This window comes from Amborella trichopoda, chromosome 8 (assembly GCF_054954075.1).
Source record: "Amborella trichopoda isolate Santa Cruz 75 chromosome 8, AtrichopodaSantaCruz75HAP2 v2.0, whole genome shotgun sequence".
NCBI lineage: Eukaryota > Viridiplantae > Streptophyta > Magnoliopsida > Amborellales > Amborellaceae > Amborella > Amborella trichopoda.
This window is the reverse complement of record NC_142343.1, coordinates 13,974,332-13,989,808: the sequence shown is the minus strand read 5'-3', so window position 1 is coordinate 13,989,808 and position 15,477 is coordinate 13,974,332. Positions and strand designations below refer to the sequence as shown.

General features: G+C 34.4%; 1 protein-coding gene across 1 annotated transcript; it reads right to left on the bottom strand.

Moving 5' to 3' along the window:
- Positions 1-1,781: 1,781 nt before the first annotated feature.
- On the bottom strand, positions 1,782-10,887 carry LOC18438359 (type I inositol polyphosphate 5-phosphatase 8). The gene is made up of 11 exons (XM_006848511.4): positions 10,378-10,887; positions 9,598-9,646; positions 9,042-9,126; positions 8,862-8,927; positions 8,626-8,716; positions 8,395-8,499; positions 6,613-7,096; positions 4,751-4,944; positions 4,556-4,664; positions 3,971-4,119; positions 1,782-2,559 (listed from the first exon to the last, which is right to left on the bottom strand). Exons 2-11 carry the CDS (start codon positions 9,625-9,627, stop codon positions 2,319-2,321), a joined length of 1,554 nt encoding a protein of 517 aa, XP_006848574.3. The 5' UTR covers positions 9,628-9,646; positions 10,378-10,887; the 3' UTR covers positions 1,782-2,318.
- Positions 10,888-15,477: the final 4,590 nt, after the last annotated feature.

Here is a 15,477-nt window from a genome sequence, read left to right as displayed (position 1 = left end):
TCCATCTAGAATGACAAATTTTGTAACTTTAAGTTCTAAGCATAGTTATGCGGATCCTGGTTAAATTAAAGGTGTAGATTGTTTTGGGGATGGAGTTCCTTGCATGAAACTTTTTTTGGTTGAACTAAATAAACGGGATTGCGTACAATGAACCCTATTGTCCTTTGTACGCAAAGATCACAATCTCCCCGAGCTTTCCAATTTAAAATCAGACTGTAGGATAAGACTTTTTTATGAGAAATCCTAAAGATTTTTTCTTTTTCAAGAAATTATGCTTGTGCCAAAGATTTTTTATTTTTCAAGAAATTATGCTTGTGCCATAAATAAAATAGGGAATTATGTGGAGGTACAAATTTTGCAGATTCCACACTAAGAACCATTTGATTTATTTTTTTTCCCCTTTGTCCAAACATTGTACTGTATTTTTATTTTTATTTTTAATTTTTTTTTAAATGCATAGCTAGTTTGAGTTCTAGATCCTTACGCTACTTGGCTCATATGAAGATTGTGCAAGGCAAGTGCTCCAAGGTCTTTAACCTTGGACGGGTCGCTAAACTGTGAATTTTAGTCCAACATTCTAGACGTGGGATAAGTACGTAGACTATGAATTTCACACTCTAGGGACTTGTATGAGTTTCTAGATCTCAAACCACTTGGCTTGAACAATCTTCAGAGAAGCTAAGCAGTCTGAGGTCTGGAATCTGAGACAGGTTCCTACATTTCAAAAAATTAAAAGTAAAATGAATAAGTAGTCAGATGTTTAGAACATTAAGGAGAGAGTTAAAAAAAAAAAAAAGTGAAAAAAAACAACGGTTTGATGTTTGGAACATCAAACCATTGGACCTCATAGATTTTAATAAATTTTAGACCCATGCATAATTATCATATTTAAATATAGTATGGGTGTAAAATTTTTTTATTTTTTTTTTTTTTGAGATTTCAAGGGTGGTTAATAGTAAAGCCTACTTTCATTTGTAACTACGATGATTTTGCTAAGGTAAATGGCAATGATAAATTAAACAAATATTTTGTAACAAATCCACGAGTCTTATTATATAGTGTTTGGTCAAAATAAAATAGGGTGCAGTTCATATAAAGTAATGTTATCAAATTCATTTTGCTTTGGCCGAAGCTTTCGGATTTTGCTTTGGCCGAAGATAAACGTGGTGCTGTCACTTTGGTCATATTCAAGCCGTTTTGGGATACTTCAGGTCTACTTCGGTCGAAACGTCGGGATGTTTCGGTTAGAAAAGAAATTACCTATATAAAAGTATTTTTTAAAAAAATTTATTTTAAAATTTTAAATTTTTTCCATTATTTTTATATATTTGATATATATAAATTTTTAGTTTATTTATATTAAATTAAAAAAAATCTGAAATCTTCCTCCAAAATAAACCGTAGCACCGAATTGTTTCATTTTTCAAATTGTTTCATTTTTTGAACCAAACCAAAAATATCTGAAACGAATTCGGTAACATTGATATAAAGCGCACACATGACATAATAAAATAAAACCCGAAGAGGATACGACAACATTGATATAAAGCGCACACATCACATAATAAAATAAAATGGGAAAAAGAGTACGGGCTTAATTAGCCTGGCTCAATTCCTACCCCCAACCGAATCACTCAAAAAATAATAACAATAAAATAAGGTGCAGCTCCAAACCCACAGAAGATACAGTCCAAAAGAATTTTCCAGTTAAGTAAGTCAAAAGAAACTAGTAAATGACAAGGAAGTAAAAAGGCTAAACCTAATCAACATAAACTACTGCAGACCAAGAAAAATTTCCTCATCTTTATTAAGCAGCAAAACCAATAACAAAGTCATTTAACTCAAAAAAGAACAAAAAATAATAATATTTACATTAAAAAAATGCCGTAAAGGCGCCAAAAAAAATAAAATAAAAAATAGCCAAAGACTCTTTCCTGCATCATGAACGCCACCAAGTACAGCTGGAGCGCAAAAGACAAAAAAAATAAATACAAAAAACAAAACTCAAATCTGGGAAGAGAGAGAAAATTGCAGGTATACACATGTTCCCTCATGATGAGAGAGAGTGGTTAGGCTTTGGCATCTTTCCCTGCTCTCTCTACAACGAACTCGAGGGGTCCAGCTTTTCACCCTCAAAGCGTGACCCACGAGCTCGAGGGGTCCAGCTTTTCACCCTCAAAGCGTGACCCCTGAGCCCACCGGCCGCGCCGACCTTCGGTCTGCGCACTCCCGGCACAATGAGACATGATGGTTGATTTCTTTCTCTCTCTACAAAAAGGGTTTCTCTCTCTAAAAATGTTGGTGAGGCATGGGATGGGTCAATGGGCGACAAGGTGACTGGGGAGCAGCTCTTCGGCCAAGACCCTGGCAGTTGTGCAGGTAGAGGGCTTTGGGGGTTCATGACAGTTGAAGTGAGAGTTGGTTTGTAGAGTTAGAGAGAGAATAGAGAGTTGGAGAAAGAAGAGAGAGAAGACGGGCCGGTGGTCCGAGAATTTGGACTCGGCCCGAGAATAGGTCAGTTGGGTCAGCCCACTCCCACGCCATAAGATGCGATCGCACCTGTTTTGCCCGTCGCCACACGCACACAAGTGGGTCAATAGAGAGAAGTATTTCTTGTACTTACCAAAATAAAAAATAGAGAGAGAGATTTAGATAAGATCACCCTTAATAAAAAAAGAAAACTATACAACGTTATCTTTTTATACAAAGAGGATACAATTAATTTTTATCATTAGATGTAAAATTGGATGGTTGTATTTATTTCACTGACTAAATAAAAACTTTAAAAAAAAAAATTTCAAATTTTGTGACACATCCAAGCTATCAGATTACACATCGGATAGTTATAAATAATTGTAACCTCCTTATACTAGAGATAAATGGTCTCATTGTATACACTCTCAAATAAAATAAAAGAAAGTATACCATAAGGGCATTTACTAAATGTTTGTAAAATTGGGGCACTTAAAAGTGTAACATTGATCTGGCTAATGAATGGAAAGGATTATTTTCAAATTTTGTCCTGCCCTTGAAGTGGGTGTGTTTTACATATAATAAGTAGGGGTTGGGATGATTGTGAACTTCCTGTAATAAAGGTGAAAGGTTTTATAAAATAAGGTCACATGTGAGAAGCGGCTAATTGCCCAATAACTTTCTTTAGTGCTTTGTGTAAAAATTACAGAAATTCCACTCCAGTTTAAAGAGGTTTCCTTGCAAAAAAATAGGAAAGCATTGCAAGGCATTAAGGTAAAATAAAAAGAGTAAAAAAAAAAATCATTGGAGCACTCGCATTGCATCAAGAAAAAACCTTTACGGTGTGTTTAACACATGGAGTTTTTGGAAATGGAGGGGACTCTCTCACAAATTATGGAAGATTGAAGAGAGATCTTCCAAAAATAAACCTATGCTAATACTAAAAAAAGACTGCATGAAAGGTCGCCTTTCCATTTTACAGCTTCCACACAGTAATATCAAACATAGAAGTGAGACATTTAACTCCCACTTCCAGAAACTTGCACTTATCAAACACGCCCTTAGTCTTTTGGTGCTTAAAAAACTGGCTCGGGTACCCAAACAGTGTGCCTGACAGGCTCAAGTCAATAGATCTGATTTGCCATGTCAGCTCGACTAAGTCAGTCGATATTATAAAACACAAAACAAAAAAAGAGAAGGCCAAAAATAGGTAAAAAATATAAGAATACAGAATTTGAGAATTCATCTACAGGAGGCACAAATCAAAATCAAAATAAAAAAATAAATATTAAACATCATTTGTAAAGAACATGGAAGAACCAAATGGCTGAAAATTAGCCCAAAATTAGCCAAAAATCAACTTCCCTGATTTTTAAAAATCTCCAAGAGATATCGTAGATCAATGTGAAGCATATCGGGACAAAATGAATGAAACTGCTGAAAGAACAGAAATCAAAGATTTTATTCAAAGTTTTACTATTAACGAAAGAGGCCTTACCAAGCTGGGGTTCGTCGTTTTTCTCTGGGCTTAGCATTTTGGGCAGCATACTGTTCCGAATTAACAACATATTTGTAGGTGGGAGCAAAGTAAATTTTCCCTTCCTTCCATCCATTGAATATTCGACCAGCCTTTCTCTCTTGTAGGAGCTGCAAAATTCCCAAAAGGAATGATTAAACTCATATTGAATAAACCATTGGAATATAGCAAAACAATACACATTTTGGTGGAGCTCTTAAGTATGTAATTTACTCAAAAGAAGTGTAGAAATAGTTTCCCAATCCTTAATTAATCTCCAAGAAACCACATGGATTTGATTAATTAATTTTTTTGTCAATAATAGCTGCCATCAACTAGCAAGAAGTCCAAAGAACCCATTTAAAAAGGGGCATATATAATGGAATAGTCTATCTTCTTAATAGGCTTTTGGCACATGACCGTTGAGATTTTTTAATTAGCAAGTTACGGAAAGAAAATTGCTTTCATCTCAACTAAAGAATAGAGATGAGTAATCGGGCTTGAGCAAGCTTGAGTGGTTAGTAGTTGACATTAATAACACTACATCTCAAATTGAAATTACTCTACCTGGTCTTTCTCCAACAAGGCTTCCCAATCATTTCTTTGGATCAAGGCATGCATCTCTCCATCACTTGATGCGAGACGATAGTTTAGATCTCCAAGCCATATTATCTTACTGCAAAAATAAAAACATTTGAAAATAAATAAATAGTATAATTCAATAAATATTCGTTAAAAGAAGAGGGCCAACTCTTGACTTACTCATGGTCTAATATGCTATCGGGGGTGGGAGGTGCAAAGACCGGATGTGATTGAGGAAACCTTGTCTTTTTCAGTATTTCCATGATATCCAAATTTCTCCTAACCTCATCACCTTCCTTCTCTCCAGATGTGAGATGAGTGCAAACAAAGCAAAAGGTTGTTTGGTGAAGAGTCATGCTAATGGAAACTGAGCCCTGCATTGAAGTAAGAAAAACTCAGTGAAATTTTGTCATAGTAAAAATGTATTCTTAATTTCTAGAGTTATTGCAGAAGGGATCGAATTAAAAATATAAAATGATTTTTTAGATAAATAAAATAACGGATTGCATATTATGAGACCATTTATTTTTGGGTGCGGTTTGTATAAAGCCGAGGTTCTAAACAATCAAATTTGAGCCCACCTTCAAATAGTGTCAAGAAATATGATTTCAATGCCAGAATGTTTTGTGATAGCCTTAAATTTTTTCAACTTTAGTTATAAAATTTAAAGCTTAAAAAATAATGTAGATTGATCGGATCTATGAAAGCTTGAAAATCTTAAAAATCAACGGTCGAAAAATACATTACAAGATGCACTATTTCCAAAACTTGAAATTCATCTTTTCTCATGTCCATACATCTTGATGTCGAGATGATCAATTTGATGATATTCGGGCATCAAAAGAACTTCTTGTAGTGAATGTTTTGAAGTAGGCTCTAATTTGATTGTTTAGAGCCTAAGCTTTAAATAAACCTTTTATGTTTATTGTAAGAGGTCATAATTAGTCGTAGCCATTAGATGTCAAATTGGACTGTTTGGGGTTTATGACAAAGTTTAAGATTTTTTTTTTTTTTTTTAAAATTCAATCGAATACAATAACATATACATAGCCATCCGATTTGAAAGGTATATTTGAAAGGTATATTTGCATACCTTGTACCTAAGATAAAAGGTACATTTGCATACTTTTTCATAAAATAATATGTTGGAACTTGGAAATTTTTTATGGGAACATGTTGAAACACGTTCTAGCAATAAATCAAGGAGCTTCATCTCATTGTAGATTTGAATGAATTAATGCCATATATTCTGGAAATGGTTGGCAAGACCCACGACGTTCTCATAAATCATCAACACATTTTCTTAAGTAGTGTACGATTTTTATATTCTCTTTTTTATTTTCTCAATATTCTTCCTCTTCTATTACAAGTTGGTAGTGCATGAAGGTGCATCTTGCTCCTCATTTCGCTAAAAGAAATTTCTTTTCTTTCAATTTTGTTATTTTTTTCCTGTCACTATGACTACAATATGAATTAGATAGGTTTGGCGATTTCCATGTTAGGCCACCTTATTTTATTATAAACAACATCAGCATTTGTCTTCTAAATAATGGAGAGAAAGAACATTGAATAAATAAATAAATAATAACAATAACAACAATAATAATATAGGTAGTAGTAATAATAGGGATTGTATACAGTGAGACCATTTACTTTTTGTACAAGGAGGTCACAATTATTTATAACTATTCGATAGTAAATCTGATAGCTTGGATGTGTTAAAGTGCGAAAAAATTTCTTTTGAACTTGATCAATGGATTACATGCATCCACTCAATTTCACATCCAATAGTTAAGATTGACTGTGACCACCTTGTACTAAAGGTAAATAGCCTCAGTGTATACTTTTCCACAATAACAATAACTTCTATATTTCACAAAAAAAATTGCAATCCAATAATCAAATCAATCTATATCAAGGAAATGTAAGAAACAAACGAAATAAATATAACTGAAATTAGGTTATTTATATAAAAACCATTCACATTGCCAAATTTTAAACCTAAAGAGATGAATAAAAATGCCAAAATCTAAAATACTGACCTTGTTTCCCATGTAACCCATGAGCCCACGTCCAACGCATGAAACCTTCAAATTTGTAATATGTTGGTTCAACTCATTGCGGACCCACACACACAGGAATATTCCCACCATTTGTTTGCTTGCAGCCAAATAGTAGCCATTCTTGCCCTCATTATGCCTTTCTAATGATTGAGTGGGGCTCAAGGCTGAAAAAGAATATTCATTGTGTGGGTTTAAGTTTGATTTTGAGCTTCCAAATTCTTCAGCATTCATCTCATCTTGTAATGACAACAGATCAGAGAAGCTTATCCGTGGCCGTTGGAGTGGTTGATGATCATTTTCTTCATCTTCAAATTGAGGGGATTTCGTTGAGGTGGGTCCCACGGTTCGGTCACTCTCAGGGTCGTTTAGGGTACGGTGAATCAAAGTGAGCCACTTGGTAGCGGGGCCCCTGTCCTCGGCTCCTAAAACATTTCCAGCATTTAATGGCACAATTTCTTGAAATCTGACAAAGAAAACCAAATGAAACATACCAGTTAAACCATAGTTTGAAAAATCCTAATAAATTATTGGGATTGTCTAAAGAAACCACTTATCATTTGTATATGGAGGTTATAATTATTTTTGCTTCTAAATTTCAAAATGGGTAGCATGAGGCATAGCAATTTTGTTAAAAAATGAAATTGCACCATATAACCATACCAAAAAATACAGTTTTGGCGCCTTAAAACCCTATGATGGCCTGAAAATAAATTTGTCCCAGATTTTGTGCTTTGTAAATGATGTAGATGCAGTGAATTTGTAAACGCTAAAAAATAAATAATCAGATAATACATTACTAGATACACTACTTTTAAAACCCGAAATCCATTTTTTTTCTGATCTAAAGTTGCCAAGGTTCAAATAATTAATTTGACAGTTTTCATCGATCTTTTCCTCCATGGTTTTGAGGTGCGACTTTGATTTTTATCGTAAAGCCTCTGTCGTACCATATAAAACTTTTTTCTGCCATCATACAATCTTGTTGAAAAGTTAAGAAAAGCTTATAGTATGCTTCTGCTGGAGCATATTGTACAGAAACTACCTAGGGAAAAAGGGCTATTTGGGAGAATTTTTTAGACTAAAATTTTAGAATCCGTCTAAGTATCATCAAATGAATAGTTCAAACAAAAACAATGGACTTTGAGTTGTTAAACACTTAATCTTGCCATTCAAAACTTGAAAGGTCCATATTCAATCTTGGGATGTTTTTTTTTTGCCACACAGTGGTGTACAATTTGATTTTTTTCTTTTGAGTTCGGTCGCTAGGTTCAAGAGGTTCAACCCCAAATTCTAGGGCCCGAAAAATACTCCTAGTTTGGTATTTACTTCACGGAGCAAATATACACTGTGCTCCAGCATAAGAAAGATATGATTTCACATAGTCAAAACATGAATGTTTTTTTTTGGAGCGTTTAGTTAAAGGAAAATCATTTCATGCGGGATGGACCGCATTTCTGTATATGCTGTCCAGAAAGGGTAAAGTATCCATCTTGAAAATAGTTGCAAAGTACGTGTTTTATCTAAATATAATAGAATTTTTCAAATGTTTTTTTATTAAAATTATTATTTTTAGTTTTAAAAATTTATTTATTTATTTATATTCTTGATCTCCATGTTAAGGATTACATGTCTTTAAAAATTAAATCTTAAAATCCATCTCAAAAATAGATTTATTAAGATGCCCACATTTCTACATATGCGGGCTTGGCCGCTGGATCAAACATCAGTGTTTGCATGCGTATGTTGTAAAACGTGACGTACCCGCATACATAAATGTCTGATGGAGTCGGTGTGTTGAGCCACTCCTTCAAACTTAAATCCGGATTCGGTGCTCTGCCGCCAACATTCCATGTGCCAACAAACATCCTATATCCAAATACAAAGTGATCACAAATGTAAAAATAGGACCCCAAAATGAATGAAATCACTTCCTTAAAAAAAAATAATAATAATAATAATAATAATAATAAAATCATTAGTAGTAATACACACCTTAATTTCCGATCGCCAGTACCCTTTTGTGGTCCATCTAGCTCTACCCTAGGCCTTTTGAGATTCTCCTCCCTCCCATTGGAAAGTGATCCTGTTGCCAAAAAACAACTCTAAGTAATCTCTTGAAAGTTAATTTATTTGGGGATCATGGCCTCCATCTTCACTATTTACTTTCCCAGATTCTTTTTTATTGCAAGCGTGATTTTGCTTTTGGTTTTGAATAGAATGAATAATACCTGGGTAGTGCTTTGTGAGTATGTAATGATCCTTATTGGAGCAGCTCTTCCTTCGTTCTTGCGGTCCTGCAATTCAAGAATAGATGATATATTATCAAATAATATTTTTTTAATTTATTGACTGCAAATAGTTGAGATAAAGTTCAGATGATGATAAAAGTCAATATGAGTGAGTCTTGCCTTGAATCCAATAGTCAGACTGAAATTCATTCGCATTAGTCTTGATATTCAGCCATTTCTTCACTACTGTTTTAGGCCAAGAAGACTACAAAGAATAAAAGGATATGCTAAATAGAAGACAAAGAAAGATGACATAAAACAAATAACATGAAAATAGAAAAAAAAAATGTAAACAAATACACCTAGTGTGTATAGTATGAAAGTTAGGCATCCACCATACATCTTCCCCTATATGGACGGATGGTGGAGGACCCACATGCTTTGGGTCACTATTTTCTGCCGTTGTCCACTAAGAAAGGAAAAAGCTATATGACTTTTACCTCTCTATATTTTATTTTTTTGTAGTTGAACTATAGGAATCGAACAAGGCCCTTTTTTTTGCTTTTTTTTTTTTTTTTGCATGTAGTTCAATTTTATTTTATTTTTTGTAGTTGAATCATAGGAATCGAACTTGAGATGTAGCGCTGCAAAATGTATATTAGCAACTACTTAAGCCCAAAAACCCGATTCCTAATCGTGAGATAAAAAAAGAAATGACCAGTTTGAAAATCCATACCTTGTACTTAGTGAATGGTTCAGCCCCCATCTTTGGCTGTCAAAAATACCTGCAATATTCCAATTTAATTTCTCTTATTTCTTTAAAAACAAAAATTCTATTTTGAGGGTCAAGAGTTAGAAGGATACAATCCAAGCCAATATTACATGCAAAAAAGGTCATTAGGAAAGTTAAAAACCAAATTGTGTAGTGGGATTGGATACAAAATAGGAAACTAAATCAAAATCAAATTCGGAAATTACAACTTTTTTTTTTTTTTTTGAGTAGTTGGGTGGTAGAAATTCGTTCTTGAGAAGTGCCACTTGCTACAAACATTGATTGCAGTTGTCTTAACTGAAGCCTTGGTCATGTGTGGTGCGGATAAAAGTTGGAGCAGGTTACTGAAGATATTCCCATGTAACTCTCATAGCATTCAATGTAGAGTTCTTCCCCAACAACCTCTCTCTCTCTCTTAAAAATATTTTGGACCACAATTGTTGGACACCTTTGAAATTGACCAGAAATATTGTGCACCCCTCTCTCTCTAAATATTATTTTCCTCCATTCTGTTGCCGTTTCTTGGTGGCCTTCAACAATCCTAATGCACTTATCAAACAAGCAAAATGGAATCAAAACATTGTGTTTCTTCTTTTTTCTTTTTTCTTTTTTAAAAGCAATGAGGAATGGAAGACAAAAATTGGATTCTAAACATTTGGGGTGGAAAAAGAGAATGAACATTCCGATTCATTCAGGAAAGTATGAGGAACAAAGGGAGCAAAACCCGAGGGATTGGAGGCCTACCTCTCCTCGAATGTTTTGCCTCAACAACTCTATCTCCTCAACATTCGATCTTTGCGCGGCACCGAGAGAGAGAGTATAAGCTTCGCTTTGAAGATTTCCTCGCACTAGCACGTTTCACACAATGTCTCTGGTAGCTGAAAGTCCCCTTTGAAGGCAGCGAGAAAGAGAGAGCATTTGCTGCTATCTCTAGTATTCTTAAAATGAAAGCTACAAGCCCTTTATCTTTCGTCTCTAGATGTGAAGAAAAGAAACGCAGGGCCCCACAAGTGTTGAAGATTGAAGATTAAGGGAGAGAGAAACTTGAACACCAGTTTCTCAACTAAATGAGAGCTTCAAGTGTTGAAGATTGAAGATTAAGGGAGAGCTAAACTTTGAACACCAGTTTCTCAACTAAATGAGAGAGAAGAAGAGCGCGTGGGTTTTGGGGAAGGAAGGACATGGGAAACAGAGCTTTTTAACCCCCTTTTCTCAAGAAAGCGCCTTCTCTTAAAAATAACTGCATTTTAAATTAGCTCTCTTTCTCTCTCTAGAATGCATTTTAAATTAGCTCTCTTTCTCTCTCTAGAATTTTATATTATTCTCTCACACCCCATGTAACTTATACTTTGTTCTTTTTCGACTAATGTCATTCATTGCACAGCGGGGATTTCGCTAAGAAAAACATAGGCATCACAGCACGCATCTCTTTCTCTCTCATCGTGTCATTGGAAAGTCTCACACACGATGTTGTGCATGTGAGTTTGGGAAAGTAGCACAACAACAAAACAAACCCATGCCATCATCCACCATAGATTGGGACTAATTACCAAATAACGGCCCTAAAATTTGAGGATTTAGAAAAGGGAAAAGTTTATATATAAATCTCAACCTTATACTGTATGAGTAAGGTGCAACTAAAAAAACCCACTAGAGACGGTTGTTTTTATGCTGGAAAACCCTCAAACTGATCATGTCAGCCTCGAGATTCATATACAAAAAAAAAAAAGGGATTCATAGTTTTAAAAATGGTTCATTTTCTAGCACATTATTTGGACCGTCCATTTTCAAGATTTTAAAATGGTTATAGATTTGTTTGATCGTCACTATTTCTTGAACTTTAAATTTCATAATTGTGGGAAACAAAAGATTTTCATATTATTGTTATGCTTTGCAGCAGTGAAACTATATTTTCGACATGGTTTTGCTTCAATAGTATAAAGTTGACACCTTACGATAGATAAATGGACAAAGCAAACGTGGTGGAAGAATCAACCCTTTTGATTGAAGAGAAGCAATTGGAGGAGGCGCATGGCAAATGCTAATTGGTTTATTCCCACCAATCTCAACTTCCCACTTGGCACACCCTTCCCAATACTCGGTAAGTGAATCGCATTGAGCTCTTGCCCAATCCCACCCCATCTTACACAAATTTGTGGTATTTACCATTTGTCTTGGCGCACATGTTGCAGTGACCCCCCCATCTGTTAGATTTGAATTCTATGAGTTAGAGGACTGCCTGGCAATGGGCCCGGCTGGGCCAGCCTTGGCCCTAGCATGACTCTAGCCCTAGTCTTGTTCAGGCCTGGCCGGGTCTAATATACTTAAAGAAAATATAATAAAAAATTAAAGAAAAATTGGGCCCCACTAGGCCAGGTTGGATCAGCCTTCTTGTGGCCTTGGCCTGCCCTCAGACCAAGGTGGCCTAACCTGGCCCTCGAGCCAAGGTTGTTCGGCCCTGGCCCGGCCTTCCAGCCATAGTTTGTGGCCAATGCAATAGGTTTCTAGGGCCAAACCGGGATAGGTCACCTAACCAGCCCTAGTCATATATACCTTGGCTATGCTTAAAATCCAAGAATTTTTTTTGGACTTTGTTTAAAGAAATGGTACACCCCAATCGTGGTAAGTAGTCTTGCAAGGGCTCGAGGTATTTATGATCTAACCTCCTCAGGCATCTTTCAAATTTGTAAATGCTAGAAAAAGAAGCATCCCAATATTGAAGAAATACAACTCAAATTTTTGAACCATCAAATCTAAGTATTGAGGAGCTCAAAATCTAAATTATATTTTTAAAATAATAATCTGGTGATTTTAAGAGACACTCAAAATTTCATATCGTGAAAATAGTCTTTAGCAAGTGTTTTTACCCCAAGTAAGTAAATGTATACATGTTCCCGTGGGACCATGCTGTATGCGCTCCTGTAAAGTATCCCTAAATAAAATACACCTACGATTCATTATGAAGCCCTCCCTCCCTCCCCTCTCTCTCTCAAAGAAAGAGAGAATGATGAAACAATTTCAATTAAGGGCTAAACTTTTGACTACATTAAGTAGTGTACCAAAATCAAGGACGACCCACACATAGCCCAAAAAGACCACGAGTACTAGAATCTCTTAATGCCACTTAATCAATAAAACCGATTAGTAATCATTATTAAAGAATTTAAGAAGAGTTTGTTATCATTCCACACATATTACTTAGTCAAATCTCATTAGGGTTTTTCTCATGGGTCCAAGTGGTGGGGATAAGGCTCCATTATCCTCTCCCCTAACCCACATTGGGCATCATGTGGTCCCTCCAGCCACACCAAAAGATCCTTTGAATCATGCCTAATTAACCTAATCCTCCACATTGCTTTGGTTAGAGACTTGGGAGACAGTTCTAAGGGAGTTGACCAGCATATTTGGCATTCCACAATTGGCTTCTTAAGCAAATTTTGAATTATGAACCCTTGCTTTACAGCAAATTGTGGGGCTCACAGTAATACTTAACAACATTTTTCCAAGAAAAGCCATGATACACCATCAATTTTGAGATCTATTATCTTAATCATTCTTTTTGTTATGCCATGGATTAACCAATAAACAATAAGGGATGAAAATATCGATGTGCTTCATTTATATTTATAATCTTATCATTAATAGTAATCCCTTACCATTATTTATCAACCAAGGATTAGCTGTTCTATCTCTTGTATTTTATTTACAATTATTTCGTCCTCAAAACACCATGTGTCCAATTTGGTGAGGATCACGATTACATTCATTAAAAAACTAAGCATGGCTAATTACACCCTTGTTTTTTTTGGAAAATGGCTTGATAGGGCTGCAGCCCTATCAAAATAAGTAAAGCCTCACTTTATAACTCATCGAAAATTGCAATTCAAGCATTAGAAAACCTTTATATCGATGATATTAGCTTGAACATTATGGTTGTAAAAGAAAAACATATATTTCAAGCTCTAAAAATATGGTTATTATAACAAATTATCTAGACCTTTCATTTAGCCTTAAAAATAAGTGTTCATAAATCCACGAGGTCTGTACTATTTTTTTAGTTTCAAATTTCATGCTCGGTATTGAAAATTGATTTTAGAGCTATCATAGTTATTTCAAGAACTTTTTGGACGAGAATTTCATGTGAGACTTAATTTTGTTTTCATACAGCCTAAGCCTTATAGAAACCTCATCCTTTTTTTTTCGTTTTTTTTATTACCACGTGTAATTGCACATTTCTTTAAGTCTTGTCGAAGAAATCCTCGACATTACTAATTAAAAGAAGGAATTAGTAGTGCCAAGTGTAAATAGGGCATTGGTTTTGGTAGATACTTAAGATATTCATTGAGTTATTTATCTCTAAGATCAAATTGAATGACATATGAGTTTTGACGATTTCTCCCTTGAGGGCACATAGTTAAGCAAGTGATAAGCATATCATATCATGCATGAATAATGTGTTGTTGTTGACCGACAAATCCACATGTAGAAAGTCCCACCCTTTCTTACAATGAAGCAAGAAGTAAATTATGAGTCATGAAAAGCCATCGGGCTTGATTGGTTAAGGTGCTAACTCTCTCGTCATATTTGCAAAAGAAAAAAAAAAAAAGTTGGGTAGAGTCATTACGTTGTGGTTTTCATTCCCACCACTAACACCACCCATGAATATTTTCAAAAAGCTGCCTCCTATTCTACTTGAAAAAATGGATACGGGCATGTCTTCCCCACTGAATTATCAAAAAAAACGGATAAGGGCATGTCTTCCCCATTGAATTATCAAAAAAAGTAAACAACAACAAGGCGCACTTCTAAATTTTGTCTGGAGATGTAGTTTGAGTTTTAGACACCTTATGATGGCTTCAAATCTATATTTATTCCTAACTTATTAAATTTAAAAGTCCTAAAATGGTACAAATTGAGTAGATATATAAACACTTGAAAATTTTAAAATAGATTGTCCAAATAATTTAATACAAGATGTACTATTTTTAAAACTTGCAATTCTATTTTTCTTCGTATAAGTCCAAATGATTAAATTGGAGTGCTTTCCAAAAAACTTTCTTCTGGAGGATTTTTGAGGTGCATCATACTTCAATAGTATAAGGTTGACAACTTATATAAACTTTTCCAAAAATAAATATTTGGTTGCTGCTGGTGTAGGCTAACTAGCCAAGAAGGTGCGGTAGACTCACCATTGGCATCATACTTCAATACTATAAGGTTGGAATGCCATGACTGCTGTCAACAACTCATGTGGTGCGGTCATGCGAAGCAAAGTGGTGTGAACTGAACAATTGAGTTGAAGCACAAAGTGATTGATGATTAAATGTTGGACATTCAGTTGGTCAAGGCAAGTAATTAAAGCGTATAAATGAATTTATCAAAATACACCTCATTTATCAATTATTTAACATTTAGCCTTTTGAAGGCTATTCCAAGTCATGATCATGTGTATTTTGATGGAAATTTTGAAATTAAATCAAAGAAAAATAGGTTTATTATTATATAGTTCATTTATTATATATATATATATATATATATATATATATATATATATATATATATATATATATATATATATATATATATATATATATATATATATATATATATATATATGTGGCAATGATTTCATGCAACCGTTGTATAGTAATATGATGCAATAACCTTAAAAAATCATCTTATAGCCATTTGTTTGATCCAAATATTGAAATATACACTCTTTCCATTCTAATGAACAATCACAAAAAAAGAAAAAACATAACCTAGAAAGTATTTTTTTAACCTAATTAACATAGGTCATTCATTTTGGTGAGATGGTTAGATCTAGGCCTTTGAAGGATTTTT